A 27,526-nucleotide genomic window follows, 5' to 3' on the forward strand; every position below is an offset into this window, starting at 1 on the left:
GTATCTTAAGGAAATATTGTTTATTTTTTACAATAAAGCGAAAAGGATAGCCCAGAAAGAACGTAATTATCCTTTAATCATTTCGACGCTATTTCAAAACTTGTGACGCCATCTAGTAGCTTCAAAGGAAACAAAATATTGTTTGCCGTCCTCGAATATATGAAACTCAGGAATTGACTATTTTATTTTGTTTTCACACTTATTGAAATAAAATAATAGCAATGTGTATAAAGGAATTTCACAATTGTTGACAAATAGTGCCATCTTGTGGAACTTTATTGATGGCTATTGTCAACAGAGACATGGCTGGAGTTAAATACAGCCCTTCTGTCCTAGATGGCGCTAATCACACTTAACTAAATTTCGCAATGCGCTTTGTCAACTACGATAAAGTAAGCATTCTATATAATCACTATTTAAATCGTTCCGTGTGAGCTGTTTTAATAATTTACAACTTTCGTTCTGAATCGTGGTTTCGTATGGAAGGTTTGATAAATCACAACAGAACCTAGGTTTTAAAATGATAAATCATGGTATTACTATTCCTTAGTTGCATTGATTGTATTTTTTCTGTGACCTACTCAGATTCTGATGTCTAAACAAAAAGATAATGTATTACAAATGAGTATTGTCGTTACGCAATGCCGTTATCGAGACTCGGAGGACTGGAAATGAAAGTTGCGCTTATCCAAATCGTTTATTCAAGCAAATGAACATAATATGAACAAACTATAACATTAAATTTATCTACTTAATGATATTTACATTCCATACCTCGCTTACCTTATTATTTTATGATTAATCTACGTACGTACACCTAGGACACTTACACTAAAATATATAAAAACGCAGAATATCATTCTCAACACGAGATCAACAGTTAAATTATATTTAATATTTAACACAACATCAAAAATATTACATTTTTGCATTTTGACACGACACACTCGAGTGGACGCCTATTATCCCATGATTTAGAAAGAATTCGCGCCAAAAAAACAACATTCTGCATTTTTATCCTATATTATTATTTTCGGAACAGTTATTGATAGCATTATCAATGAAATTGTCATAGTTTTAATGGAGGTGCCCTCTCATGTCGTGAACATGCTATTGAGAATTCCCCAAATCCATCCAGGCACATTTATTCAGAGTCACTGTCGGACTGGCATTTCAGTTTCGTAGCTGTCGTTCAGATCAATGCGATGTTCTCAATACTGTAAATAGCCTCGAAACTTGCGAATAGAACATAGTTAAAAGTCACATCATTGATCCAAAACTTCATATCAACAAAAATGCCATAAAATCAACAGCTAGTCATATAAAAACTTAAATAGTGCAAACTACGTTGTGATTTAACTAAAACTAAGAAACAAGTCGCCATGTTTCTAATGGCCGCATCGAAATAACCGTTCACTTTGTGAACAATATGCAATTTAATGTTTGCAGCCATTAAAAGCAGGGGAATAATGATATAATATAAATCTATATTTTCTAGCACGCTACATACACACGTCGTGTCCGAAATCATATCAACGAACTCAGAATACATTGAGGGAGAATTCTTTGGAAACTTAATAAAGCGGAAGACATTTTCATCAAACATAAGTTGCATGTCTTGTACTTGCCTAGGTCAATTAAAATAACTGCCTGTAGCTCTCAGGCAGCACATGTACTGGACATTGATCATACAGATGGCTGCAGGAAATGAGCTACCCATCAATTTTATAAATTTTAGCAGTAAATTAATTTTACTCAATCTAATTACTTGTAACTGCCATACTCAACATAGATAAATTGCTGTTTTATTATAAAAGAGACCAGATTGGCCTCAAAAAAACAAAATAAATAACCAACTATATTGAGTAGGACAGACAAATAACTGAATTTCAGTTAACTTCATTACTACAAGGGGTAGCTCATTGGTGCAGTGTTCCCTGTACATAAACCAGAATGAATTTTTGAAAACAGCTTTACTAAACATATTTGTATAACAAAATCCAATAACATACAAAAATATCTAATACAAGTATTAAAACTTAAGTCTTACAATTAACATGAATTATTCTGTGTTATGTGACATCTTCCTCCAAAAATAATTAATTATATTCTCAAACACCTAGTCCCGGTCAACATCAAAGCATAAAACTGCACAACAGGCACTTAAGTGTAAACTCCTATTGGGGCCGTCAACATCTGATAGAGAACTCATACATTCATGTATATCAATTTTACAACACGGGCACAGATCTGAACATATGTAGAAATTGGGTGCATAGTCACATACATTAATATAATTAATTTATAAGAGTAAATAAAATATTTTTAGTAAAAACTCTATGAGGACATTTTCTACACAGACCCATATAACATATAAAAGACTCATATACTATATTCAATATGATTTAGAATATACTGTAGTCTGAGAAACGCACTCAGTGTTTTTAATATTGAAATTTACAATCTAAAACACCACCGCATAAGTCACACAGTGTGCGCGCCGGGCGCCCCGCTCCCTCCCTCGCTCGGGGGACTCTCCCTCTGAGAATACTCGTCAGTTCAGCGGTGCGCCGGCCGCGCTCACTGCTGCTGGCTGGACTGCGCCGCCTGGCTCGCCGACTTGGTGATCACGATGGTCTGCTTGCCGCCCACGCCGGACTTACCCAGCTGCAGCATGTTGGACGGCAGCGTGATGATCTTGTTGCCGCCAACCGTATTCGTCGACACTAGCTTCACGATCGTGGCGCCGGGCGCGATGCTCTGCGCCTGCGCCGTGGCGGGTGCGCTGGGCCGGTTCTGCATCATCGCCACTTTAGGCATCGTCGCGACTGTCATACCAGTAGAGGTTTTCACAAGAGTCACATACTGCGGGGCATTGCTAGTCTGTGCGTTAGCGCCGGGGGTCTTTTTGATGATGACGGGGATGCCAGCGTTGCCGCCCGCCTGCCGCAGCACCGTGGCTCCGCCGGCCACCGCGCTCGCTGTCGACGTCGCTGTTTGCTCGCCTGACTTCGCCGTAACTATCTTGTAGACTGGCGTCTTCACTTGTTGGCCGCCGAGCGCAGTGCTGGCAATCTGTATCGCACCGCCGCTGCTCGCTATTACAGGCAGGTTTCCAGCTCCCAATTTCACAGGAACACCAGCTGCCACTTTCGTTTGAAGATTAACACCAGCCTGGATAGGTACACCTCCTGCAGTTTTAACAAGAACATTACTCGTTCCAATTTTAACATTGCCAGCACCCAATTTCAGTGGCATGTTGGTGGTGGCTACCTGACCTACTTTCTGTACACTGTTGGCTGTTATTTTACCCTGGAGATTTGCTGCGCCTATCTTCAGGGGTACCGCATTGCCGGCAAGTTTGACAGGCATATTGCCAGCGCCAAGTTTGACTGGTACGCCGGCACTGGTGCCGGTTTTAACTTGCACGTATCTCGGCGTAGAGCCGCCGCCGGCCGTAGCGGAGCCCAGCACGATCTGCGCGTTAGATTGAGCTGTGGAAACTCTTACGGTGCCGGGTGTGCCTACACCGCTAACGATCCTGGTCACTCCCTGTGGTGTCACAGCGGCTACCTTTATCTGCTGTGAGGAGCCTGGCGTCGCTGGTGTTGCCGGTGACTTGACTACTGTTTTCGCCTGGTATGTGGCTTGTTTTAAAGTAGGGGTATTGGGTGTTATTTTGACTGCAGCTTGAGCTGGTACTTTGATGGCAGCTGGCACGATCTTCTGCGGCGTGACGGGCGCCGGCGCCGGAGAGGCGATGGTGGCGGCCGGGCGAGCGACCTCGGCCGCGGCTGACAGACCGCTGGCGACGGGAGAAGTGATGCCAAACGCTTTATTTGCATCTGGTTGGCTGGCTACGGGCGAAGCTGGCGGAGGGGCGACTAGTGGCTCCGCCGCAGTAGGGAAGCGCGCAGGTGTCACCTTCCCGCATTTCTGTACTTGAAGAAGGAAAGTAGTAACAGTATTCATAGCAGGCCAGCACAGTTCTAGTGAGGTAGTGCCAGCACGCACGAGCGCGACGCGGTTAGCCTGTGGAGGTACTCCAACCTCTAAATACCATAGATCCTTGCAGCAGATTTGATTGTTCCAAGTTTTCCGATACCCATCTCTTCCTGACCAAATATACAACCTAGTCTGGATGGCGACAGCGCTGTGACCTGCCCGGGCTCGTGGGACGCACTCTTCAAACTTGTCTAAAGCTATGTTGTCCCATGTCATTGTCTCAAGGTTCAGTGAGGCAAGGGTATTGGTGCATTTCCATTCTTTTTCATGTGTGGCAAGTTTTGATTCATCTGGGACAAGCGGTACCCAGCCACCGTAGACATACATGTGATGGCCTATGACTGTGGCAGTGTGCAGGGAGCGGGGCAGTGGTGGTGGACCACCTACTTCAGGGCGTGACCATGACATGCTGTCCACGTCGAGCACCCACAGGTCTCCGAGACGTGAGCCACTCATACCTCCATAAATGATCAGAGATGATTTTCCACTGCTTCTGTCTGTATAAGAGACCCCACTGTGAGATTCGCGCGGCGGCGGCGATTGTCCATAGGTCAAGGGTATGTCCCACACTGTCATTGAAGAATTTGGATACAGCTCTAGGGTATACAAGTCATTGAGGTACCTGGGTATGTTATTCTTGGGGTCATCGCTCTCATTGGCCAGTCCACCAAACAGGTAAACCTTCCCATTCAGAAGAGTGAAGCTGTGACCAAGTCGGGGACACGGAGGGAGACCCTGCTTGGGAGGCAGGGGCTTGAGACGCTTCCATTCCCACCGAGAAGCCTGCAGTTCGTACAGATCGTTAGAATACTTGCCGTACTCCACCATGCCGCCAAAAACGAGGAGACGCGTCCCGTCGACGACGAAGCCGTACGCCGCGCATCCTGGAGGGACTTCTCCCTTCGTAACAGGAACGAACCATTGGTTTGTGGTGGTGTTGAAGACGTGAAGTTCATGAACTATCCCTTCGTTTCCGCCGCCGAAAACTATCATCAAATCTTTTATGGCGACCGCGCGATGGCCATGGCGAGGTCGTGGTTGCGGGCCGGTGGGGTTGTATACTTTTTGCCACTTAAGTACGGCGTTTTCCTTCATTTTTACTATACATTTGTCACTAAAAGCTTTACACCGTATGTATCGCTCGGGATGCGTATCTACAGCATAGACAATGAGAAACGTCGTAAATAAGCTTTGAAGAAAATATTCAGAATAATCGAAGCTACGTAACACAATCTTATTCGACTTTCTCTTTCGCACTTATGGGTTAGCGCTATGAGTAAAAAAAAATCACCCTACGAAGCTTCGAGTGTATAACAAAAATGGCGTTAGCAACAGCGCTACCAACATCACGTCAATCAAAAGAACGGCGTCGGACGTCAAGAAATTGTCTATGTGACCGTATAGTTTTAAAATATTCAGCCAGAATGTTAGCAGATATCAAATGTGTTTTTGTTACACATAATATTTTAAAGCGAATGTACTATTTTCTTTTTCTTTCAAAATGTATTTAGTGACATCCAAATCGAATGAAATTAAAATTTAAGTTTGACATTATTTTAATACTTTTAAAGTTTTATTGCTTTTAGAAAACTTCGATATTGGCATGGGTAAAAACAATATTAAAATACGAACTAAATTCAAAAAGTGTTACTGAAAAGTAATTTTGAATTGTGTTAATAAAATGGATGTTAATAGTACAAATGTTTCTTCGTATGTAGTTGTTACCTTACTACACGGCAAATTTTTATTTAAGTATAATGTACTCATTGAATATACTCACTCACAGTGTTGCAATGTTTCAAATGGATGGTTGTAAACAACCATACTTCATTAAATATATACAAAGCATAATAAATCTCATTTTTGCTTTAGAAGTAAAATTATCTTCACAGTAAAAACGTTGTAACACGTTTCGATTTTACGAAATTATTTAAACCAAAAAACAAAATTTTCATATTCGCATTGAAATATCATCATCATCATCATCATCATCAGCCTATCGAAGTCCACTGCTGGACATAGGCCTCTCCAAGTGCACGCCACTGAGATCGATTTTCGGCTTCTCGCATCCAGCTCCTGCCAGCCGTCTTGCGCAAGTCATCACTCCACCGTGCCTGAGGACGTCCTACATTGAAATATGTCCCCAGTTAATTTAAAGTACTCAAATTAAAAATCATCAATATCAGAATCCATTTAATTTTATTCAAAATAGACTATCTTAAATAAGTTTTTAATAAAAAAAAACATCTGTAGATAGCTTTGCTCTTGCCGTGAAGAACAAACTCTATGTCACAGCACACTGTCTCTTCTTTTGCCTTTAAGAAATAAATATTGTTATATAAATATTTGCATTAATTTCAGTAAATTTGAATAATTCTAGCGATCATACAATATTTTTGGATGTTATTAGTTTACTTAAGTTAGTATTATTCCTGTAGACCTACTATTGTGTCTATGGGTTTTGTATTACAGACGTGTATCCGAACGTTTGTCAGTTTGGAGTTGGTTATGTTGGTCACCTTGAAGTAAACCGCGGCAAGGCGGCAAACAGTGCATGGCCTTCAATGACAATCAAAACTTCTTTCTCTTTGTAGTAGTATTTAATTTTCCCATTCTACTTTTGCTTTGTCCTACAAGTATTATAATTTTAAGTATTATTTTTCCTGAGACATAGTATTGTTTTTAAAATATATTTTATATTGCATCATGAAATCTAAGTTTTTTTTTTATGTTTTCTCTCAAATTAATAATGAGGTTATCTATCACTAAACCCATACAACATAAAGCCGTATAATTATGAACATATTTGCCTGATGCTGGGATTGAACCTTTCAGGCACAGTCTGCACTAAATACCTGCGGGTAATTTGACCAATATTCTAATTAGAAAAATATCCGTAGTAAATAGATTTCAGTATGTCTTATGCTTATAAAATGAACACTCATTTCGTAGGCTACGAATTTATCCAAAACAAAAGTACCTATAGTTAAATTATCTATTCAATTCACACACACCACCAAAACCAAAAAACTACTTGTACAGTTAAATAAACATTTTGAAGAATGATTTGTCTTTGCTTTGCATCAGGTTTGTTAATTAGGTGCCTATTCTAGCTATTCATATGGAAGTAGATTAGGTGCACGTTAATGAGAGTGTGCTGCCCCGCCTGTAACGTGTTGCGCTGAGCATCTCATTACGCTGAGTCACACGAGATGCGTCATCAAACGAGACTCGAACCGCACACCGGGCGGCGAACGCCTTATATAGGTGGCGTGATCAACCTAATGTAGGTATCCTTTATTACCTGGCTATATTAGCAAAACTATCTGTTTTAGGTATAATGGTTTGTTCAGGTACTAATTATTAACTAACAATGTAAGAAAATCAATTTTGAAGTGCCTGTGATTTGAAGAGAATAATTGCGGAGGGCAATAATGAAAAATCGAGCTTAAGATATTCTTTTTTTTGCATTAGTTACCTACCTATTTTGAATAACAAAACTGATTTATTAGGAATCAAAATTGTTTTGATGTTTTTTTAAGAACATCGCATCGCAAAATGTGTTTTGTAATACCATAGAGATTTTTTTTTATTCTTAATCTGTTAAAAGATATTAGACCACAGCTGCCCTAATTATCTAGAAAAATGGTTTGTTATATTATCATCCGAGAGCCGAGTGACGCGGCCAACATCATTTGTTATCCATTATCCTTGTGACATGCGATAATGTGACACGTTTTTATGGAAAAGTCCGCAATTAGTACAAGGTTAGGTAGAAAGAGAAATAAAAGAAATGAGGCTGTTAATCTATCTGCGGTAAATGGTTGAAATTGGTTCTACATGGCCATGCTGAATATTTTGTTACAATATAGTAGGTTCCTATTTAAAATGTACCTGGGTAGCTGTTATTATAAGGAGTTGTTGAGATAAGCTAGTGATATCTTTGCCGACAGGTGGCGCTTGTATCTTAGTATTGATCTATTAATGTAATTATAAATTATAATATAAGCACTTTCGTTCCATAATCATCTCGATAGCTAATATTATTAAATGAACTTTCTGCTTTTGTGTCTAAGATTGAAGATTCGACACTGAACTTACAACTTTGTTATGCACAATTGCACATACTTTGTCTTGTTATTCAAATGTTGATTAATACTAATTGATTTTCAAAAATTTACTTGGTACAACCAAGTTAATTAGAAAAAAGAATAGTTTATTAGTCATAAATTACATTAGTTTTTAGAATAAATTAGTTTTTTATAAAATCAAACTAGATGGCGCTAGTAGTGTATAGCAAGTAGGCCGAAGTGATTGACATACAAATCGAAAAGGAAGGCCCAATTTATCCATCAAAAAGTTTTAGTGAATTGATCATTTTAATTCTGTAAAGTTTTTTTTTAATTAGACAATTTATAATTTCCTAGTAAGTGCTACCGACATAAAATAATTTACCTGCATATTTTTATATAGACTAAATACGTATGGATCTACATTGTTTTAAGTAAAGTTAATAACATTTATATCTTGCGACCAATTTCTAATCTGTCAGCCTACCTCAAGTAGTAAGGTAGGTCCAGCCTTGATAATAGCCTCTCTGAGTATTGTCTGAGCCTCGTCTGGCGCGGTAATCGAGTGTCAGATATCTGTGAAGACCTGTCACTAACTATTGTTAGAGGTACCTATTCACTGCTCGACATAGTACTTAGCTATTTATAATGTTGGTAGTGGAATGAGGTTGCAGATGAGACCATTAATGAAACGTAAAATTATTTCCTGTGACTCTGTGACTATGTTATAATGTTAGACTAAAAATATAAAGATTACTATTGAAAAGAAACTACCATGTGTCAATAATGTCATCAAATTTCATTTAAAGCATTTAATATTTACTTGCGACAACCATTTATGGTTCACAGAAAATCCTGCCTACATGGGAATCGAATTATTCTTTATCGTAGCTCAAGAACTCGAGTATCCTCAAAGTAACAATAGTAAAATATTTCATTCCTTTTACATAGTATAGATAAAGATAAAAAGGAAGGATATTTTGTAAAAGATTCATGTAACTATTTACAAAAGATTGACGTTAACATGGTCTATTGTCTGTCACATTTATCTAGGAAATAGCTACACTGGGCGGAGGGATCTTTCTTTGTTCAGATCTAGAATCAGATACACCAAAAAGCAATAACTTACCGTTTCAGGTCCGCTTGGAATGCTGAGAAGGCTTTCTGTTCCAACTACCCTCATGTATCAACTATTGACTGTAGCCACTGTAGGCCCCTAGACAGTACAGTCTTGATTTTACATTCGGTAGTACAAAAAGAGATATTAAGTAGGTATACTGAAATAATACCTTATTTCCATAATGTTAAAGGCAGATGACCTAAAATGTTATGAACTAAATCTGCTATCCTATTAATAAATATGTATAAACGGATTAAGCATTTAAAAAAAACCTTTTGAGAAGGTTATCGCTAATAACAGTAATTAAATTAACTAAGAGAAGATTCTGAAGTTATTTCTTTCATTCATCTTATCCATTAATTTCTGAAATTATTTCCTCATTTTTAATAACCTCTTATAAGTGTAATTCGAAAAAAGGACAACAAAAATAGTTCAGTAAAATACCTACCTAACAAGTTTGTCTAAAGGTGTATTTACACATTTTTTTGCTTATTCTTCCTATGCAAGCAAAGCAAACTGGGATACAATTACCTCTAATACTAACCAACACTTCTGCCCACCCCCCTACCCAATGGTAGCGTTATAATACATTACCAAGAATACTTAAGTTAAGTAGCTTCTCAAAGGCAATTTACTTTTATCTGTTGAATAAAATAGTTCATTGAATTCGCGCGTCACGCGATGTTAGCAGAATAATTGTGTGACGATGTCCATTATTCCTCCATAAAATGACCTGACAATATGTAGAAGCTTTCTAATTCAATTATAGGGGTGTAACGAGAAACTTAAATATATTTGGGAAGAGACTAATCGCACATGTACAATGCACGACGGTTATATTCTCTAACGATGTGTGCCGAAGAAGGTATAAATGTTTACAAGTGTAACGTATTACATACTTAAAATGGTGACTTAATTTTTAAGTCACTTAAAACAAAAGTAAGAATATTTAGTAATATTGAGTTTTTTTTTATTTAGGGGGAACTCAAATGCTCAAATTTTACACAAAACTTTGGACAACATTGCGGAAAATTCGTGTAGAAAATAGAAAAACAACATCTGATTAATGGAATTGAAATGAAGAGGAAGAAGGGATCCTTTAGTAAAGATTCGATCAAATGAAAAGGGAATTAAGTTCAGTTGAATGAATTAATAAAATGAAAAATACAAAACCTCAACTGACTTGTAAGGTCAATGTTATCGGGGCCTCGCAGACTAAAGGATTTTATACACCGATATTATTATAGAGCTGATAATTAATATGAATGTAATATGTTTGTTAATAAGCTTATTATAATGGCTTGGTATCATCTGACAAGTACATTTTATAGTCTTCGTGTAAGTGGGTGGTATCTTGCGAAGAAAAGTCACTACAATCGATATTAAAATCTGTGTAAAGATGAACTAGGGAGCTGTCAATTTGTATTTGTACACTAACATTTAATAGCACACATAAAAATGTACACAAATTATTAAAAAGACTATTCTTGTGTCACGATTGGTTTTACAAACATTCAAGTCACTAAATTCAGAACAAGCATTCGTGGATTAAACAAACGCTTGTCCAATTAGTACGCGGGAATCAAACCCGCGATGCAACAGTTTGGCGTGATGACGTCCACCACTCGGCTAGTCATATTTTTTCTCTTGGCTTCTACTAGGTACGTATAACGGGCGACTAGCAAAAGTAGAAATAAGTATATCGTCAAGTATGTGACTGCCTCAATATGAACACTCCCACATCACTAGATAGTGGAGGAAAAAGTTTATATATCTTAATGACATCACACTTGTCACGTTATGGCGGCTGTAATAGTTCAACTGACATATTATTATATGTCTTGCTGTAACAAGACGGTAGAATAACTTAATATGAAAGTAAAAAACTATGCCTTTCAGAGAGATATTAAAAAAGTGACATTTATTGTTTGCTTTGTGATAAGAGTTTTTATGTCTACTTTACTCTTAGCCGTTCCGTACTTATAGTCAGAAAAGAAACTAAAATTGGCCATCGATCAAATAAACGACCGTGACAACCTTTGCTTAACATTTAGTTTTCATTATATCTTGTACCCAATGGCGGATTTTTGGCTGTATCGACACTAGAAATTAATCATCTGAGTAAATGTCACTGTCTAGCTATCACGGTTCACGGGAGACAGCGACACACAGACGGACAGACACACATAGTTATAGATTTCGGTTTTAATATTTTAGTTATGGAACTTAAAATAAAAATAGAGGTGTGCATAAAGTGGTGGTGTCAAACCAACACATGGTATTGAACTAGGTTACATCACATTTACAATATAAGTATGGGTATGAATAAATGAATTTAACATTACTACCTTTTGGCAAGAGTATCAAACTCGCTACCATAAGAGTCAGACATTTAGCGTAACCACTACGCCACAGACCAAAGTTAAAGTTTTTTTAACTTTTTAGTATCATAGGGTGTAGTTAAATTACCTAAATTAGAGAACTAGCACGTTTCTTACAACTTTAAAATATTTAATTAACACAGTTTATTAATTAAAGGAATTAATTACGAGCGACCGAGCAACTCGTTTAATTTATTTTTAAACGTCTATTTGAAAGATTTTTCTTGAAGGTAGGAAAGTCTAGGAATAACCTCAAGTAGGGCTCGAACCCGTGCTTTCGCTTTACCAACTGAGCTACCTAAGCCACTGAGCTACAGTTTAGTTGTTTTTGTTACACATACTTCAGAAGATTGGAGTTTAGTCAAAGTTGTATTTATTTAACAAGATGTTATTCAATTTAATTAGAATAAAATTGGAAAAAGTAAAAAAAAAAATATGAAAAATTCTTCTTCGATAAAATATGTAGATTCAAGTAATAGCTACTAGATATGTAACAGTCATATTGCATTTATATTATAGGTATACGCCAACTAAATTCTTCAATTATAAATCTGTAATGTTTCAAACCGTCATTAACAGCACAACAGTAACTTATTCGTAGATTTATTTAATTAAATAACTTAAGCTACGTAACTTGTAAAGAGTTTAGTCAATTATTTGTTAATTTTCAGCTTTAAATTATGCTGAAAGTTGATTTCGTTTCAGCCTGAAGTTAACGTAATACCAATAACTTTAATATGAATAAGCTGACTTGTGTTTTTAACGTCTACAACAATGATTAAGAATATTTAGGAAAACACCTCTGAGTTTATTTTGTGCCTTCAATGGCTGAGTATATAATGCTAGCTTGAAAATGTCCCACTGCTGGGACAATAATGTATGAAATGTTACTTTTGCCCCATGGATAAGCCCCGCAAATAAGTGCGATATTTGTATTTAAAAATGAAAAAAATGTAAGAAACATAGTATAAACACCTTTTTTAAAATCAAACAAATAAAACGTTGAATACCCGCGACACTGAGAGTAATAGAAAGGTTAACTAAAACATATTTACAACAGAAATAGTAGCACCAAAAAAATTATGACCGAATCAACCGTTGCTTAACCTCAAATGAAAATCTCAACTGTCTACCTATTACGATTCATTAGATAAAGTATGGAAAAAGATAAACATACAGACAGTAAGTACCCCTGAATATAATTAATTAATGGTCAGCCATGAAGTCTTTAACTAACAACCTACACACCACGTTAACACTAAAAAATATATTTATAATAACACTTTTGGTGCCTGAAGTAAGCCAAATCGGCAGCCAAAGGTAAGTGGAGGCTCTGGAGACAGATTCTACTAAAACAGTTTTAGCTATTAAAAGGTCTCTACCTACTTAGTCTATGACCTAGGTGATATCGTCGAAGTTACGAAAATTTCTGGCAAAAAGGTTTTTTAAAGTAAAATTTTCGAAGTCTAGGTTACATTGGTGTCGAACTTAACAACCGCGAATTTAAGCGTTGGAGAAAAAGCGGGGTGTTATTTATGATAAAATATATTCATTGTAGGATTTATCATCATCCACAGCCTTTATCCTCCCACTGCTGGGCATAGGCCTCCCCTTTTTCGTGCCAATTTCTACGGTCCTATGCTAGCCTAGTGTAGGATTTATACGTTAACTTAAATGAATATTATTTCAAATTTTATTATGCCACTAAATGCATAGTAACTATATTCTTATATGCAGAGGTATTTTCGAGATCGTGCAACAGTTATTTGTCATACAATTCAATTTACAAGAATACATTTATTATCATACCCGAGAGGACAACTCATAAATAATCGATAGGAATAGTCTATAAAGTTAAATTGAAAGTAACATTTGCTATTAGTTAAATGAAAAGCCGTAAGCGTTGCAACGCAAAGCCAGTCTACCAACGGAGACCGCGCGCTACGGACGTAGCCGCGTAGTCGCGTAGCGGCGCACTGCTACGATCGTGTTGTGAACAACTTTTAAAGTTACGTGGCTATTTAAAAGGTTCTGTACAAGTTATAAGTTCGTTTTCTGATATTTGAAAGTTGTATGTAAAGTTAAGTTATGACATACTTATTTACATTTCTTTTTCTGTCTTTAATTGGTTTATTAAAATGATTGGAAAGCTAGTTTAAAAGTGTATCTTTATTAAAAGAGGACTCGGAAAAAAATCCACTTTTGTCTTACACAAGAAAATGTTCTAAATAACAACAAAAATGGAGGAATTTCTTCGCGTTAACGAGACTGTCTCCCAATGGTACGAGCGTTGCACCAACTTGAGCAACTTCGATTGCTCTGAGGCGGAGATGCTGTGGGTGATCATGGGTCCTCGGACGCTGCCCCTGAAGAGGATCATCCCCATCTCGGCGCTGCTGCTGGTGATCTTCGCGACGGGCGTGGTGGGGAACGTGGCGGTGTGCGTGGTGATCGTCAAGCACCCGGCCATGCACACCGCCACCAACTACTACCTGTTCAGTCTGGCGGCCAGCGATCTGTTGCTCTTACTCTTTGGTAAGTTATGATGGATAAAGGACTATTTATTAATTGGTATGTAAGAAGAAGGGTTTATTTGTGTACAAATATTATATATTCATTAAGTTATGAAACTATACCGTACATCTATATGTATAGATACAGTATAGTTAAGTTATACAGGTGTTTAAAATTAAATGTTTCCCTGCATTGTGCAGTATTTTTGAGTTCAAAGTAGAAATATAGAGTCACTAAAGGCAGTTTACCATATGAAAATTTCGGGGAAAAAATTATATGTACTTAACATCCAGTTTTGAAAACATTTTTTTTATTAATAAAAATTGTCAAATCACTTAAATGTGAACTTTTAGAATTATTTTTTTGACTAAGTAGTTAAATCACGATCATATTCAGAATATTAAAGGAAAAATATATTAATTAAATCTTATGTTTTCTCTATCCACATATAATAATCTATTTAATTTCAACTCAGTGAAAAGCTAAACAATCGGGAACTAGCTTGAGGAATATTATTGTACAGAACTGGGAAACTCTGTCTAGTGCCTCAAAGTAAAAGGATACTTTCAAAACAATGTTGTTTTAATGTTTGTTCAAAGTTGGGAATAATTTATATGAATATTCGCTTTATGTAGGCAGACCTTCACTGGACTTATGAGGCTTTCCCTCGTGTTGAATTCGTGACTAAGTCTTTGAATTTTATCCCACTAATATTATAAAGGCGAAAGTTTGTGAGTGTGTATATTTGTTACTTCTTCACGTGAAAACGGCTGAACCGATTTTAATGAAATTTGGTATGGAGTTAGCTGACACCCTGGATTAACAGATAAGCGTAATAAACGATTTATTACGAGAAAGTGTTTTATTTCCTAACCACGCGGACAAAGTCGCGACTAAACAGCTAGTTATTTATATATTACTTAAAAAATATAAATTGCGCAATAATTTACGTTAAATACGGCTATAAAAAAAAATCACACCAGCTAGGTTTTAGAGTTGTTAAAAGACATGGTTAAGTTAATGTTATACGTTTAATGCCAATTGGTGTTCAAGGTATCCTTGCAATTTTTTTTAACAAAATCGGGTGAGCCAATTAATTTTTTAATCGTGACAAACGAACAGACTGAAAACTTTCATAATAATTGCTGTTAAAAAATCACTCCCTCCATTTAAATAGCCTTTGATAGAACCCATTTCAAACGGAACTCTCAAGATTTTTCCGATAATCAAAGTGTATAGGTCCGCTGTTGACTATAGCTTAACCAATTAGTGATGCTAATTGGATCATCCCGGCAATAGATGTGGCTGTTCGTCTGTTTGTGTTACCGACGAACTATTGTTATTGATAGTTGAATCCATAATAGGGGAAATCCGAGTTGAATAGGGTCTCTAGGGACGTGTTGACAAACGATCCCGGGGTTCATATAAACAGGAAGATGCTTTGATTGTTTTTGGTTACAGTTACATTTTATAGTTTACTAGCTGTTGCCCGCGACTTCGTCCCCGTGGGTAGAATACATAAGTTATGATTTATACCTGCCCTGTTTTTTTCACATTTTCCATTGTATCTTCGCTCCTATTAGTCGCAGCGTGATGGTTTATAGCCTAAAGCCTTCCTCGATGAATGGTCTATTCGACACAAAAAGATTTTTTCATTTTGGACCAGTATTTCCTGAGATTAGCGCGTTAAAACAAACAAACAAACAAACTCTTCAGCTTTATTTATTAGTATAGATAGATGTAAGATAAACATAATATGTACTGCATCTTTCTTTAGAACATTTTGCCAGTAGACACGCGATAAGACGAGCGGTTGACGTTAGCAGATAATAGTGTGCGTAACATTAATAATTAAGTTACAATTAGAAGCTAATAGGTATTTAGTTTTGTTATATCGTACTAGCTATCGCTCGCGGCTTTGTCGATGCAATGTCTTATAGAGCTTCAAATCATTACCCTCCTTTTACGAAATCTGAAGAAAGCCAAGGTGTGAGCAACATCCATATTTTTTTATCGCAATTGGTCCTGCCGTTCGGACGTGAAGAGGGAACAAACATACATAATCATATGCTTTCCCATTTATGATTTAAGTACGATATTGGCTTAGCAGCGAATACAACTGTAGCCTCGAGATTGGACTATAACCGATACAAGAGTTTCAGAAACCTATTTATTTGGGATATCCGATAGTTTGAAGTAGGCACTAAGACATCACAGTTTCAGGATTGCAGACGTAATATCCAATATCGTACAAATGAGGGTTCGAATCTTGTGGTGATATATCAAAAGAGAGTTTTTACTTACTAAAATACGTGATGATTGTTATAAATGCCATTACGTACCTATGGTCACTTTAAAGGTGTTGCTTTAAGGCTTAAGTATTTCGTCGTTTCTGAAGGATCAATATATATTTAGTTATAGGTAGCGCTTGCACTTACCGTTCAGTGCTGACGCCGCATTCATTTTGGCACGGGCGCTGATCCTCAGGCTTGCCTTTAGAGTTGAACAAATATGTACCAGAAAAAAGACGATCCTGAAAAAAAATACATATTTGGCACAAGTACCGCACATGCTCATTTTGTTCGGCTGATGATACTTTTATGCTGTTACTAGAAATCACAAATTTGACTATCCAGGCATTGAAGAAGTATTAAATATATGGCTATGTTTTAACGACGCTTTCTAAATAAACATGTCCCACACATGCCTCACCTACATAAAACATAATGTTTATGTTTATAGGGACAGTTATCGTCAAATCTGTGACAGATATGAACGTCAAGGCATCGTCACGTGCGCTCAACAAATAAAAAGATAACAGGGTAGAAGTAAAGGGAAAACCATTACGGTGATTATTTGAATAAGAAATTTAATTACTGGACACATACTTTTCTTTTTTCTAAATACAAGTTCAAAAAAACATACACAATTGAAATCTTCTTCGTCTTTTCGTTTAGTCAGTGTAAAACTTGGTGCCAGGTTTAATTCGCGATGAATTTACGGTTTATGGTAAATGAATTCGAAAACAATTTGGCGCATACGGATTGTGATGCGTTTTTAATACTACAGCACAATCAAGGTAATAATCAATTTCTGCAGTTACTGTTACAAGATACTGAACGCATAGTACAAATTGTGACAATTACGTTGTTGTCAACAATTGTTAAACTTTGTCCGAGAAAACCTAGAACAATATGCCCATTTACATTTATACATTTTTATTTATTTTGCCCTAGTAAGAAATGATAATCTAAAACACACTTAAACCGAACTATATTTTTACATAAACTTATGCATAGTAAGTTATGAAGTTACCAAACTGCCTCATGGTCCACAGCTTGCAGGTGAGTCCGCGTTTTAAAAACTTTATTAAAGTCTTGACAAGCAAACATGATTTATGAGAAACCAATGATTGTCTTGTTTCAATAGTCAATTACCGAGTTATAACCTCGTCTTTTTCTTTCATATGCGTTTCTTGTAAAGAGAGAAAAGGACGAAGAATGTAACTCGATAATATCGTTTGGTTTTTAAATGAAGGCTTTTGTTGTTTCGATTGTAGAATTCAGGTGAATTCTTGATAGAATTATGAAGATGTAGTAGTTGTTGTAAAATTCTTTGAACATTTACACGGAGATTTTTTAGTTTTTTAAATAAACTGATTGACGCCAGTCTAACATAAAATAATAGATTCACTGTTAAAACACGTGGTAACTTAAAGTGACTCTTTTACAAAGAAGTAGTTTTAACATATTTATTAATAACTAGCTGTTGCCCGCGACTTCGTCCCAGTAGGTAGGAGATATAAGTTATGTTTTATAAGTGCCCTGTTTTATTCACATTTTCCATTGTATACTCGCTCCTATTAGTCGCAGCGTGATGGTTTATAGCCTAAAGCCTTCCTCGATGAATGGTCTACTCAACACAAAAGAAAAATCAATTTGGCCCAGTAGTTCCTGAAATTAGCGCGTTCAAACGCGCTAATCTACAAACAAACAAACAAACTCTTCAGCGTTATATATTAGTATAGATGTAGATTATTTTTGAAGTTTACATTATTGCAACTGAACGCAACAAACCTAATTTCTACATTTATTTTACTAAATAAAACCTGATTGCCCAATATTGTATACAAAGTCGCCGGCTAACACAATTTGTCCAGACTTAAGTCTCTTGAGGTTTAGACTTTCCCAATGAGTCTGGATCTAGGTCTAATATCTAACTAGATTTCCTCCTAACTGTTCTAAGTTCTAATTTACGAACAATACTGTTTGTTTGTATGTACAGTGTGAAGCAAAGATTTCATATACAGCTATAAAGAGCACTCTTATTCCAAAGCGTTAAGGTCGATTTTAGCAAGAGTTTTGTATAAAGTTGTGTGGTCTACTGTACTTGCTAAGTCGTGGCTGGATTGTTATGATATGACTTCAGTTAAACACAAAGCTTTGAATAATCTATTTATAGAGGGAATTTATTGTTTGAGAATGCTTCTGCTTTATCTGGTCATCATTTGGTTTACATATAATCAAACTGGGCTATAAATATCTATCTAGGGATCTCTCCGATACGGAGAAGGAATGGAGCTTCGTGACAGCACTTGTAATAATCATGATCTTAGGACATTCATGTGTGCATAGGTTTTTTCTTGAACGAAGGAAAAGAGACAGCAATATTGTGATAAAAAATGAAATTCTTCGTCATGCAAGTAACTTTATTACCACGGTTTTCCCACGTTTTTATACACTCACTTTATTCGTTTATTTGTTTGTCGTTACGGTTGGAATTTTGTAAAAGGCACTCCTCGATAACCCAGCAGGCTGAAATTGTCAGGGTTCTTCAAACCCGATGACAATGTAATTTACAACTATATAAACGGTGAGACCGATTTTGATAAAACGTGAATGGTTGACATTTACAAACGTAGGATTTAACGTTTTTCAAAACGATTTTTTCCCTTGTGATCTACGATGATTTTTGATGCCTGGTACAGATACCATGATGACTATCACCTCACAAGTTGATGGTCATTTGTTTCTCTTCCATAATTGCAACACTCTTACTATTGAAGATGTCAGTAGGCCCTCAGGACACGCTTGTTATGTCGTGTATCAGTCCTAATTGGCGACAATAATGTTTATCATAATATTGACAAGTTGTTGGGGGAGCTAATTATCTCGACTCAACAGGCATATCCGCGTTCACATTATTATTATTTATTCTTCCTGATACCGATTTTTCACCTCTTTCTTCTCATAAAAGCGTTTCCCGTAGTAAGGAATTTAATCCTAGTGTCACGGAGGGTTTCATAAACATTGAAGTCACAAGTACAAAGACACCCAGACTCAGAACAAGCAATCATGGATCACACAAATGCTTGTACTACACAGAGATAGAACCCGCGACACCTTAGCCAATCGGCTATCCATACAATCATTTTTGTGTCCATTACGCATTATTTATAGTATTGTAAAAAAAATGCGGGCAACATCACATAAGTTGTTCTGAACCCAAAGTAACTTGCTAAAGCACTTGTGTTATGGAATTCAGATACAACGAAGGTACCACAAACACCCAGGCCCGAGACAATGTAGAAATGTGATTTTTTACATTGACCCGACCGGAGATCGAACCCGGGACCTCAAAGCTAGCGACACCGGTTGAATTCGGTGCGTACGCCACTCGAGTTATGTTTCCTAAAATAATTTAAGTTAAATAAGGAGCGTTTTCCTTCATTTTCTGTAACACTAGCGTTCTTAACTCGGCTCCCAGACTCACAAAGAAGGATGAGACAGTGAGACATTACAAACAAGCCGCAGGATTAACTCGCAGATCCATCCATTACCCGCGGTTTTGAACGACAGCCGGAGCTTACGACACCCACCTCTATAAATATTTAAGTCCTGTGATTTTAACATCATGACAGACAATTTGTCGAGACTAATCCAAAAATAAAAAGGGAAATTACTATTGTAATTGAAGAAGTTAATGTCAATCAGTTTTAATACCTTTTTATTACTTTAAAGGCCTGTTTCATCACCGCCACATAAGTTCCCGTTAAATTTCTTGACAGTTGTTTTCAAACAAAAAATGGCAAATTTTGCAATTTATCTGCCAGGCAGTCAGTGCTAAATATATATAAGTGACGGTTACAGTGAAGTCGTTTTAAATAATATAGCAGATGAGCAATGGCAAAAAGCAACTCTGACTCTCACTAGGTTAAATACTCGGTTAAAACTGTGTGTGTAAGTTTTAGTCTCTGTTATTATAAATGCGAAAGGGAGTCTGTTTGTTAGTCTTTCAAAACATAATCCTCAGTCGATTAAAAGGAAATTTTGTATAAAGCTGGAGTTTAAAATAAATAGATTAACATGCTATGGCTCGACAAGAGACATCCATTGAAGCGAAGCCGCGGGCAAAAGCTAGTGATGCTAATTAATAATGATCGCTTTAATTATTTGTAGCGAGAGAGTTTACCCGCGTGAATGCCTTGATTGCCAGTAGGGAAACGTTAACGTTATGAGGAACCTTTGGTTTTAACTGTAGTTGGTGAACTGGAGTAGAATGAAGTGAAGTGAGCTATTGAGGAGCAACAGTAATTAGCCTTTGATGAGATTATGTAACTATCTACATACTACGAGTTGTGGGTGGAGCGGTTTTACATGATATGAAGTTAGCTAGCATATAAAAATAAATAGATTTAAAAAATCTAAATACCCATGTTTTTAAATGACACTACATTAAAATTTTATCAAAATCGGTACAGCCATTTTTTATAGTTGTAGATTTCATTGCCATCGGGTTTGAAGCTACCCTGAAATTTCAGCCTGCTAGTTTATCGGAAAGTGTATCAAAATTGAGTTACGAAATTCCAACCGGAACGACAAACAAACATACAAACAAGAAAGTGAGTGTATAAAAACGTGGGAAAACGTACCCATAGGGTAATGAACTCTTTTGATAATGACCGACTGATTGTCTGTCCGTGCATCACCGGACTGTATTTCATAAATCGTGATAGCTAGACGTGAAATTTGACAACAAACAGATGATGTATTTCTGTTACCGATATAATAAAGAATGAAGGGGGACCGGGATTAAACAAAAGTTGTTTTGGTTAGTTGATGGCTGTCAAGTAGATTTGAGACTGGCTAACAACATTTTTTGTTACCAAGCCGATTTGTTTGTTTAGCTAATTAGACCGGTTTTATTTTTCAAAATAATTAATCAGTGCCAGTCTGATGGATTGCTGCACATTTACATCGGACCTTAAAGCATTGAAATTAACTGTAAAATAAAAACTATCGTGCGACTGATTCATTATTAAATGATGCAATGGTTTACTCACGCGTATTTATCGGGAGTGCCCGACTACCCTTGTGATTAATACATATCACACTCACATAATTAACAATAGCAAAACTCTAATTTTTGATCCGTTTGTGTTTAGAAACCCATAAATCATTATCCACGAGTCTTTTATTCTTGGAACAGGCAAATCTTGACCAAGATAACAAATGCCTGTCGCAGGTATCTTAGACATTCACAAAGGACCCCTTCACCATTCCTCCATTCCTGAATGTTGAACAATAATCTCTACACAATAGAATGTGCGTCTGTTGAGGACTAGCTGCGGGAAACTTATATTAATATACTTTTGTGGGAAACTAATAATTTTTCCTCGGAATTCAAGAAGTTGTTTCTTTTTTCGAGTTCGATTTTCTGAATATCCTTTTGTTGTGTGATATGGTCTTTTATAGTTTTGAAAAGGCAATAGTTTATTCGTATTTTTTCAATGTATGTTCATACCTGTAGTCACATCAATCTGGGATAGATTTGAGGGAGGAGGGAGGAGGCCTATCAATAGCACTATAGGCTAAAAAACAATTATCAACATTTAATCAATGAAGAATTATTGTGTTATTGTAGGTCTTTTTATAGTTTTATGGTTTACTAGCAGTAGCCCGCGACTTCGTCTGGGTGGATGTTGGTTATCGCTGAAAAGTATAATCTTATGGTTTTGAAGTCTTGCAAAGAGTCTTCAATGTACTTCGAATACCTCTAAGAATATTATATGATGATCTGTTTAGCAAAGTCCTAAGAAAGAGTTACAGACAAAACCACTAGCCATAATTTTATATACGTTATTGCAAAGACTATTCAGAAGATTAAAAAAGCTGAGTGTGTCCAACGTAAAGTTGAAACTACTTAAATATTTTCACTTGGGAGGCATGTCCATAATGAAATCTGTGCTTTTAATAAGCTTTGACATAGTTGAATGAGATTAATATTAAATGCTTAGCTACTTTAATATGAGCGGAGTTTGTGAGTGGAGTTTGATGGGTGTTTGTTACCCGGCTGCTAAACTACTGAACTAAATTTAATGAAATATGACGCATGAATAAACTATTCCTAGTTGCTCATAGGAACAGTTAGTCGTATTTTTAAAGGTTTCGTTTGGGGCAAAAATTGAATGTAAAAACATTTGAAGTAAAAATGTAACTAGAAAAACTAACCTGAACTTTTATAGACTGGTATTTTGAAAGAGTTCGAGAGAAAACGGGCGACTTATTATATATTTTTTATTTTCACAATGATAGTGTCTGTCGACGAAAATGATACTTTTCAAGCAGAATATTTCAACTAGAACCAACGGTAAGGAGTAGACATTAATCTTTCATATTATTTTTTTGTAGAGATAAGAAAATAAGGTTGTTTTATGAATCGTTTTAGGGTCCAGTTTTTTTTTACTTTAGAAACTTCTAGACTTCGAATGTATTATTTATTCTTTTTATCCCTATTGAAACCACCCGAGTGGGCAATATATTATTTATTCGTAACATCACCTTTTACGTAAAAAGAAATAGTGGGCTAAACTAAAGTAAAAACAACCGAGATACTACTACTTATCAAATATTAATTCAGAAACTGTGTATAAAAATAGTAAGTACCCATAAAGAGGTACATACAATATTATTCTTTAATGCTGGTTGTAAAACAGACGATTTAAGGTCATTCCTCAAATAAAAATACTTCAGCAATCTATTGGCAGCCATATTTCATTAATAAAGAACTGAAATCAGAGAAAAAATAATAAATGGTCGAACTTTCAGAAGAATCCAACAGTCGTAAATCTGGCTTTGTGTTGTTTGATTTATAGAATCATCCCTTTACTTACCATTTTATATCGGCCTGTTCCTGTACTGCCTGCGTCAAAGTCGAAATCAATTCGGTTTATTTAGGGCAACAAGGGGCCAAAGACAACTCTGGTTACATCAAAGAGGCTTTCAGGGCAGTAAAGCGGTTGGTATTACAACAAAATACGCGTAGAAGTGAATGTATTTTTACATCATCTTTTGTTGTGCCACTTAAACAATTTAATTTCATTAATAAGTTATTAAATAGACATATTTAATTACAGTAACAATAGATGTTCTTGTAATAAATAATTGCTTTCACTACGAGCTTAAGTTAATGAAATGTATAAAAATAAATAAGAGCCCATATATATTCTTTATTACGTTCAATTTAATTAAAAGCTAGCTTTCATGAGCGATGCTTTGTTATTTTATTAGACAAATTTGTCCCATAACATCGACTCTTTTGATTTATTAGTTGGGGCCAACGTTTGTGGGCCATAAAACGTTATATATTATAAAAATTAAAACAAATACAATTACAGTAATTGATAGCTTTTATATTTTTATACTAAACTAGCGACCTGCCCCGGCTTCGCACGGGAGCAATGCTGTACACTACAGAATGTCTTAACGTTCTTTATTTCAATAAGGAGTATTATAATACCATCTCAACAAAAACAGCTTCGCAAAGAAGTGTTATTTTGGAATAATATTTATAACCAAAAAAAAGGTTCTGGTAGATGTATGCTACGCGAATATTTTGTAGATCTTTTTATGTTGTACAATATTGTTCTACACATTATTTTGATGTATCTCGTAGGGTGAACCCAGCGTTTGCAATGAAAGCGTCACAAAATAGTAGATACATTTGTAACCTCTGAAAATGACTGTTTCCCTGCTCCTTCAATTTAATAATTAAATCGCATCAAAATCAATCGAGTAATTTAAAGATTTAAGCATTCAAAGGTATTACATTATATTTTATACTATGTAGTGATTGCGAAGGAAAACGTTGTGATGTCAGTTATAATTTGAAACTAATACTACGCTCAGAGTTGGCATTACAGCCATATTAATTTACGGTGTCAGGAAATTTGGTAAATCTCAATCTGTTTATTAACTTTTGTTGCCAAACTATACACGAACAGAGTAAGACTTGAGATCATTACTACACAAACTAAATACTAACCCTATTAGTGCGAGTTCTAGCACATTTATTATTTGTATCACAAAGTTGGTGGAACATGACACACGCTAGTTATTTCCCTGTTTTTTGTAATGGGCACCGGGAAGCGTGGTCTAAGTGTAGTGTTACCAGGCGTTCCGATGAACACGGATAGAATCTGGTTATTGGATTATTTGTCTTGTAAAATATTATAGCTTGAGAAATCAAACATAACGTGATATGTCATATTTTTTTGGTAATGCATATCCATGCATGGGTATCCACCCAAAGCATGCCAATTAATATATCTTTATTGAACTAAAATTCATTAATTTTTATTTTAAAGAATAGTCGTAATTTCTTTTAATTTCAAAATAACTCTCTCTATATTTTTTACAAAATGTCCAACAAAATAAATGAACTATCGGTCTATCCGACTTTACAGTATCAAGCTGGCAGCCCCATCCACGTGTAAGATTAAATACTATTATCAAACAGCTCAGTAGTTAGCAAAGTTTCCGGGATTGTACAGCTATGTTTTAATTCAGTTACAAACGCTATTCTGGCGCTAGCTGATGAGCGAGACTAATGTGTGGTGGCAGTTTGATCAAATCAGGAATATGTGACTTCTGATGTTTGAGATTTGTAACACCGAAAGGTTTAGACCCGATGACTTTAATCTCTAAAACGTCACGGAAAGTTTAGTGGTGAAGGTCCATGAACACATCAAACGCAATTTGAGCGTCGTGTCACGGGTTTGTGTTCAAGACAAGCATTTGTGTTCTAAGTCTGTGTGTTTTTGTGCTTGTGACTTGAACGTTTCTAAAACCCAGCGAGATGCAAGCATTTAATCACTCGCAACGAGAGTCATTTTTGTAAAAAAAAGGAAATTATTTTAATCGTTAATATTATTGGTTTTGTTTAGCAGTAAAATTCGGTTTATAGGCGAGTGCGTTATTTTATTTGTCAGTCGTCTATAAAATGTAAGATGATATAAAAGTATAGTAAAGTGACAGTGGGAGGAACTATATTATGATGTGCTTAACAGTGTGGTTTAAATATATTATATTTAGTTAAAGGGGTTGTCTTGGCTATCAACTTGGTAAGTTGTGGACACATATGTCAAATTGTCGGGCAATGTAAGGCCTTTGATACTATAAATTGGTGTTCTAAATAGCTTTTTTTCTACTCCTTAATTATGCCTATTAACCATTACCAATGTCCCAAATGCGAAAAAAGTTTTGCAAAAACTAAAGTTATGAAAATCACATGAAAACTAGCAACTTCGTAAAATTACTGTTAATAACTAATCACCTTTCTTCACAAATGTATCCCAAAAGGGAAATTATCTATAAGTTTTAATTCTTTTAATGGCCCGAGAACGTAACCTTGAGGCATCCCTGCCGTGCACTCAGTGTCAACGTGATTTAAGTAAGGTTTTCGCGGTAATTACTTAAATTTGATTAACTTAGGTTGTAATGTCGAGCAAGTCTAGAGCTGGATCTAATAGCCTAAAGCCATTTACAACAGTTTCGTTTAAGTGAAGTCAATCGTTTGTCTTCTTAAGTGCAACTAAGAAATATTTTTTAATTGAATAATAAGACGTCGGAAATATTACGTTTAGAGTTGACAATATTTTTGATGTTTTAACTCTCATTTTTAAAATAAACCACAATATTCTTAAAACACGTTTTACGACTTTGACTAACATAATGTTAAATGAATTTCTTAGAAGGCCTATCACGTAGTTGCTGAGCCAATTATTTTAATTAAGTAAGCAAACTTTGAATTTAAAGTGAGGCCTCGTTCTACATACTAGCTTGTACTAAGACCCGCAAAACCTCACTGTTTGTTTTAAAATTAGAATCATGGAGTACAGTGAGATCTTTTGTGTATCTGTACAATGGTAGATCACTTTCAGACTATGCATAATAAATCAGATCAAGAATATCCCTCGAATGTGTCCCTTGTCTGCCCTCTGTCGCTTGATTGCCACACAAAAGCTTGTTTGAGGTCCGCAGCATAAAGGTTTTAATCCCGGAACAAAAGTTTCTTCTCAAAACCAGCGGCTGTTACTGTCCGTTTCAAAATAGTCCGTTTTCAAATAAGCTTCGGAATTTGAAACAATAGCTGTTGTTTGGAATGCGTGTTTGTTTTGGTCAAAGTTTGCATTGAAGGCTACTCAGTAACAAATAATAATATTCGGAAGCTTACCACATATTAAGGTTGTGAAGTGTACAGGTGTGACTTTGTATTCAATAAATAAATTATATTTCCTACATTTTTATACACTCACTTTCTTCTTTGCTTGTATTTTTTTCCGTTTGGATTTTTGCAACTCAATTTTGAGGTACTTCCCGAAAACCTAGCAGGCTGAAATCCTTCAGGCTGAATTGCTTTAACCCTGAAATTAACAATTGTGAAAACAGCTGAACCGGGAAATTTTGATAAAATTTGAATGGGGTGACATTTAAAAAGGTGGAAATTATATCTGCAATTAAAAATGTTTTCAATGAATGTGGAGATTATTTTAAAATATTCCATTGAAACCATGTAATTCGGTTTATAAATCTACTTTATCAATTTAGAATTGCAGATCCAGTTTTCAATAAATATCAAAGGCTTCTATTGAATTGAATTCAACCCACGGCCGGACCCACTCCAGAAACCACAATAGTCCATTACCGTAGATCACACAATAGCAAAGCGATTAGCAAAGAATTCACTATTGAAAAATAGGTGTATTACAGTAAAAAATAAAGCTTAAAATCATTTGTTCATGAGCCTTAAAAAAATGTTAGTCACCGTCCCAGACTGACCTTAGTTATTTTGTAGTTTTTATAATGACATGAAATGAAACAAAAAGTTTTTAGATTAAAGTGTGCTGAGCTGAGGAGAGACGTTGTTAAGATTTAAGATATAAAAACAAAATTGTATTTTGGAAAAAATATTTACTGTAGGTGGCAACATTTGGCTCTAAGAGGTATTAATGTATTTTTTAGTCATTATAGATAACTAATACGACAATGTTGAATATTATAACCATTTACGTCGAGGGCGAGTGAAACTTTGGTTGAATATATTGGACATCATAAAATGTACTACTTTATAATGTTCAGACACATTCTTTTTGTTTT

The 27,526-nt window shown here is 35.8% G+C and overlaps 2 protein-coding genes across 3 annotated transcripts in view; one reads left to right on the plus strand and one right to left on the minus strand.

Annotated features, from left to right (window-relative positions):
* Positions 1-684: 684 nt before the first annotated feature.
* LOC113499867 (host cell factor 1) lies at positions 685-5,260 on the minus strand. The gene has a single exon (XM_026880444.1). The coding sequence runs from the start codon at positions 5,098-5,100 to the stop codon at positions 2,581-2,583; it is 2,520 nt and encodes an 839-aa protein (XP_026736245.1). The 5' UTR covers positions 5,101-5,260; the 3' UTR covers positions 685-2,580.
* Positions 5,261-13,179: 7,919 nt separating this feature from the next.
* Positions 13,180-27,526, plus strand: part of LOC113499858 (neuropeptides capa receptor-like) — a 73,309-nt gene continuing 58,962 nt past the window's right edge. The window contains exon 1 of one of the 2 annotated variants that reach the window (XM_026880432.1): positions 13,180-14,111. In XM_026880432.1, the coding sequence (XP_026736233.1) occupies positions 13,817-14,111 (295 nt within the window). In that variant the 5' untranslated portion in view covers positions 13,180-13,816. The remainder of the gene's footprint in view (positions 14,112-27,526) is intronic. The other variant, XM_026880431.1, reaches the window with a different exon arrangement.

The sequence above is a fragment of the Trichoplusia ni genome, chromosome 13 (genome assembly GCF_003590095.1).
Source record: "Trichoplusia ni isolate ovarian cell line Hi5 chromosome 13, tn1, whole genome shotgun sequence".
NCBI lineage: Eukaryota > Metazoa > Arthropoda > Insecta > Lepidoptera > Noctuidae > Trichoplusia > Trichoplusia ni.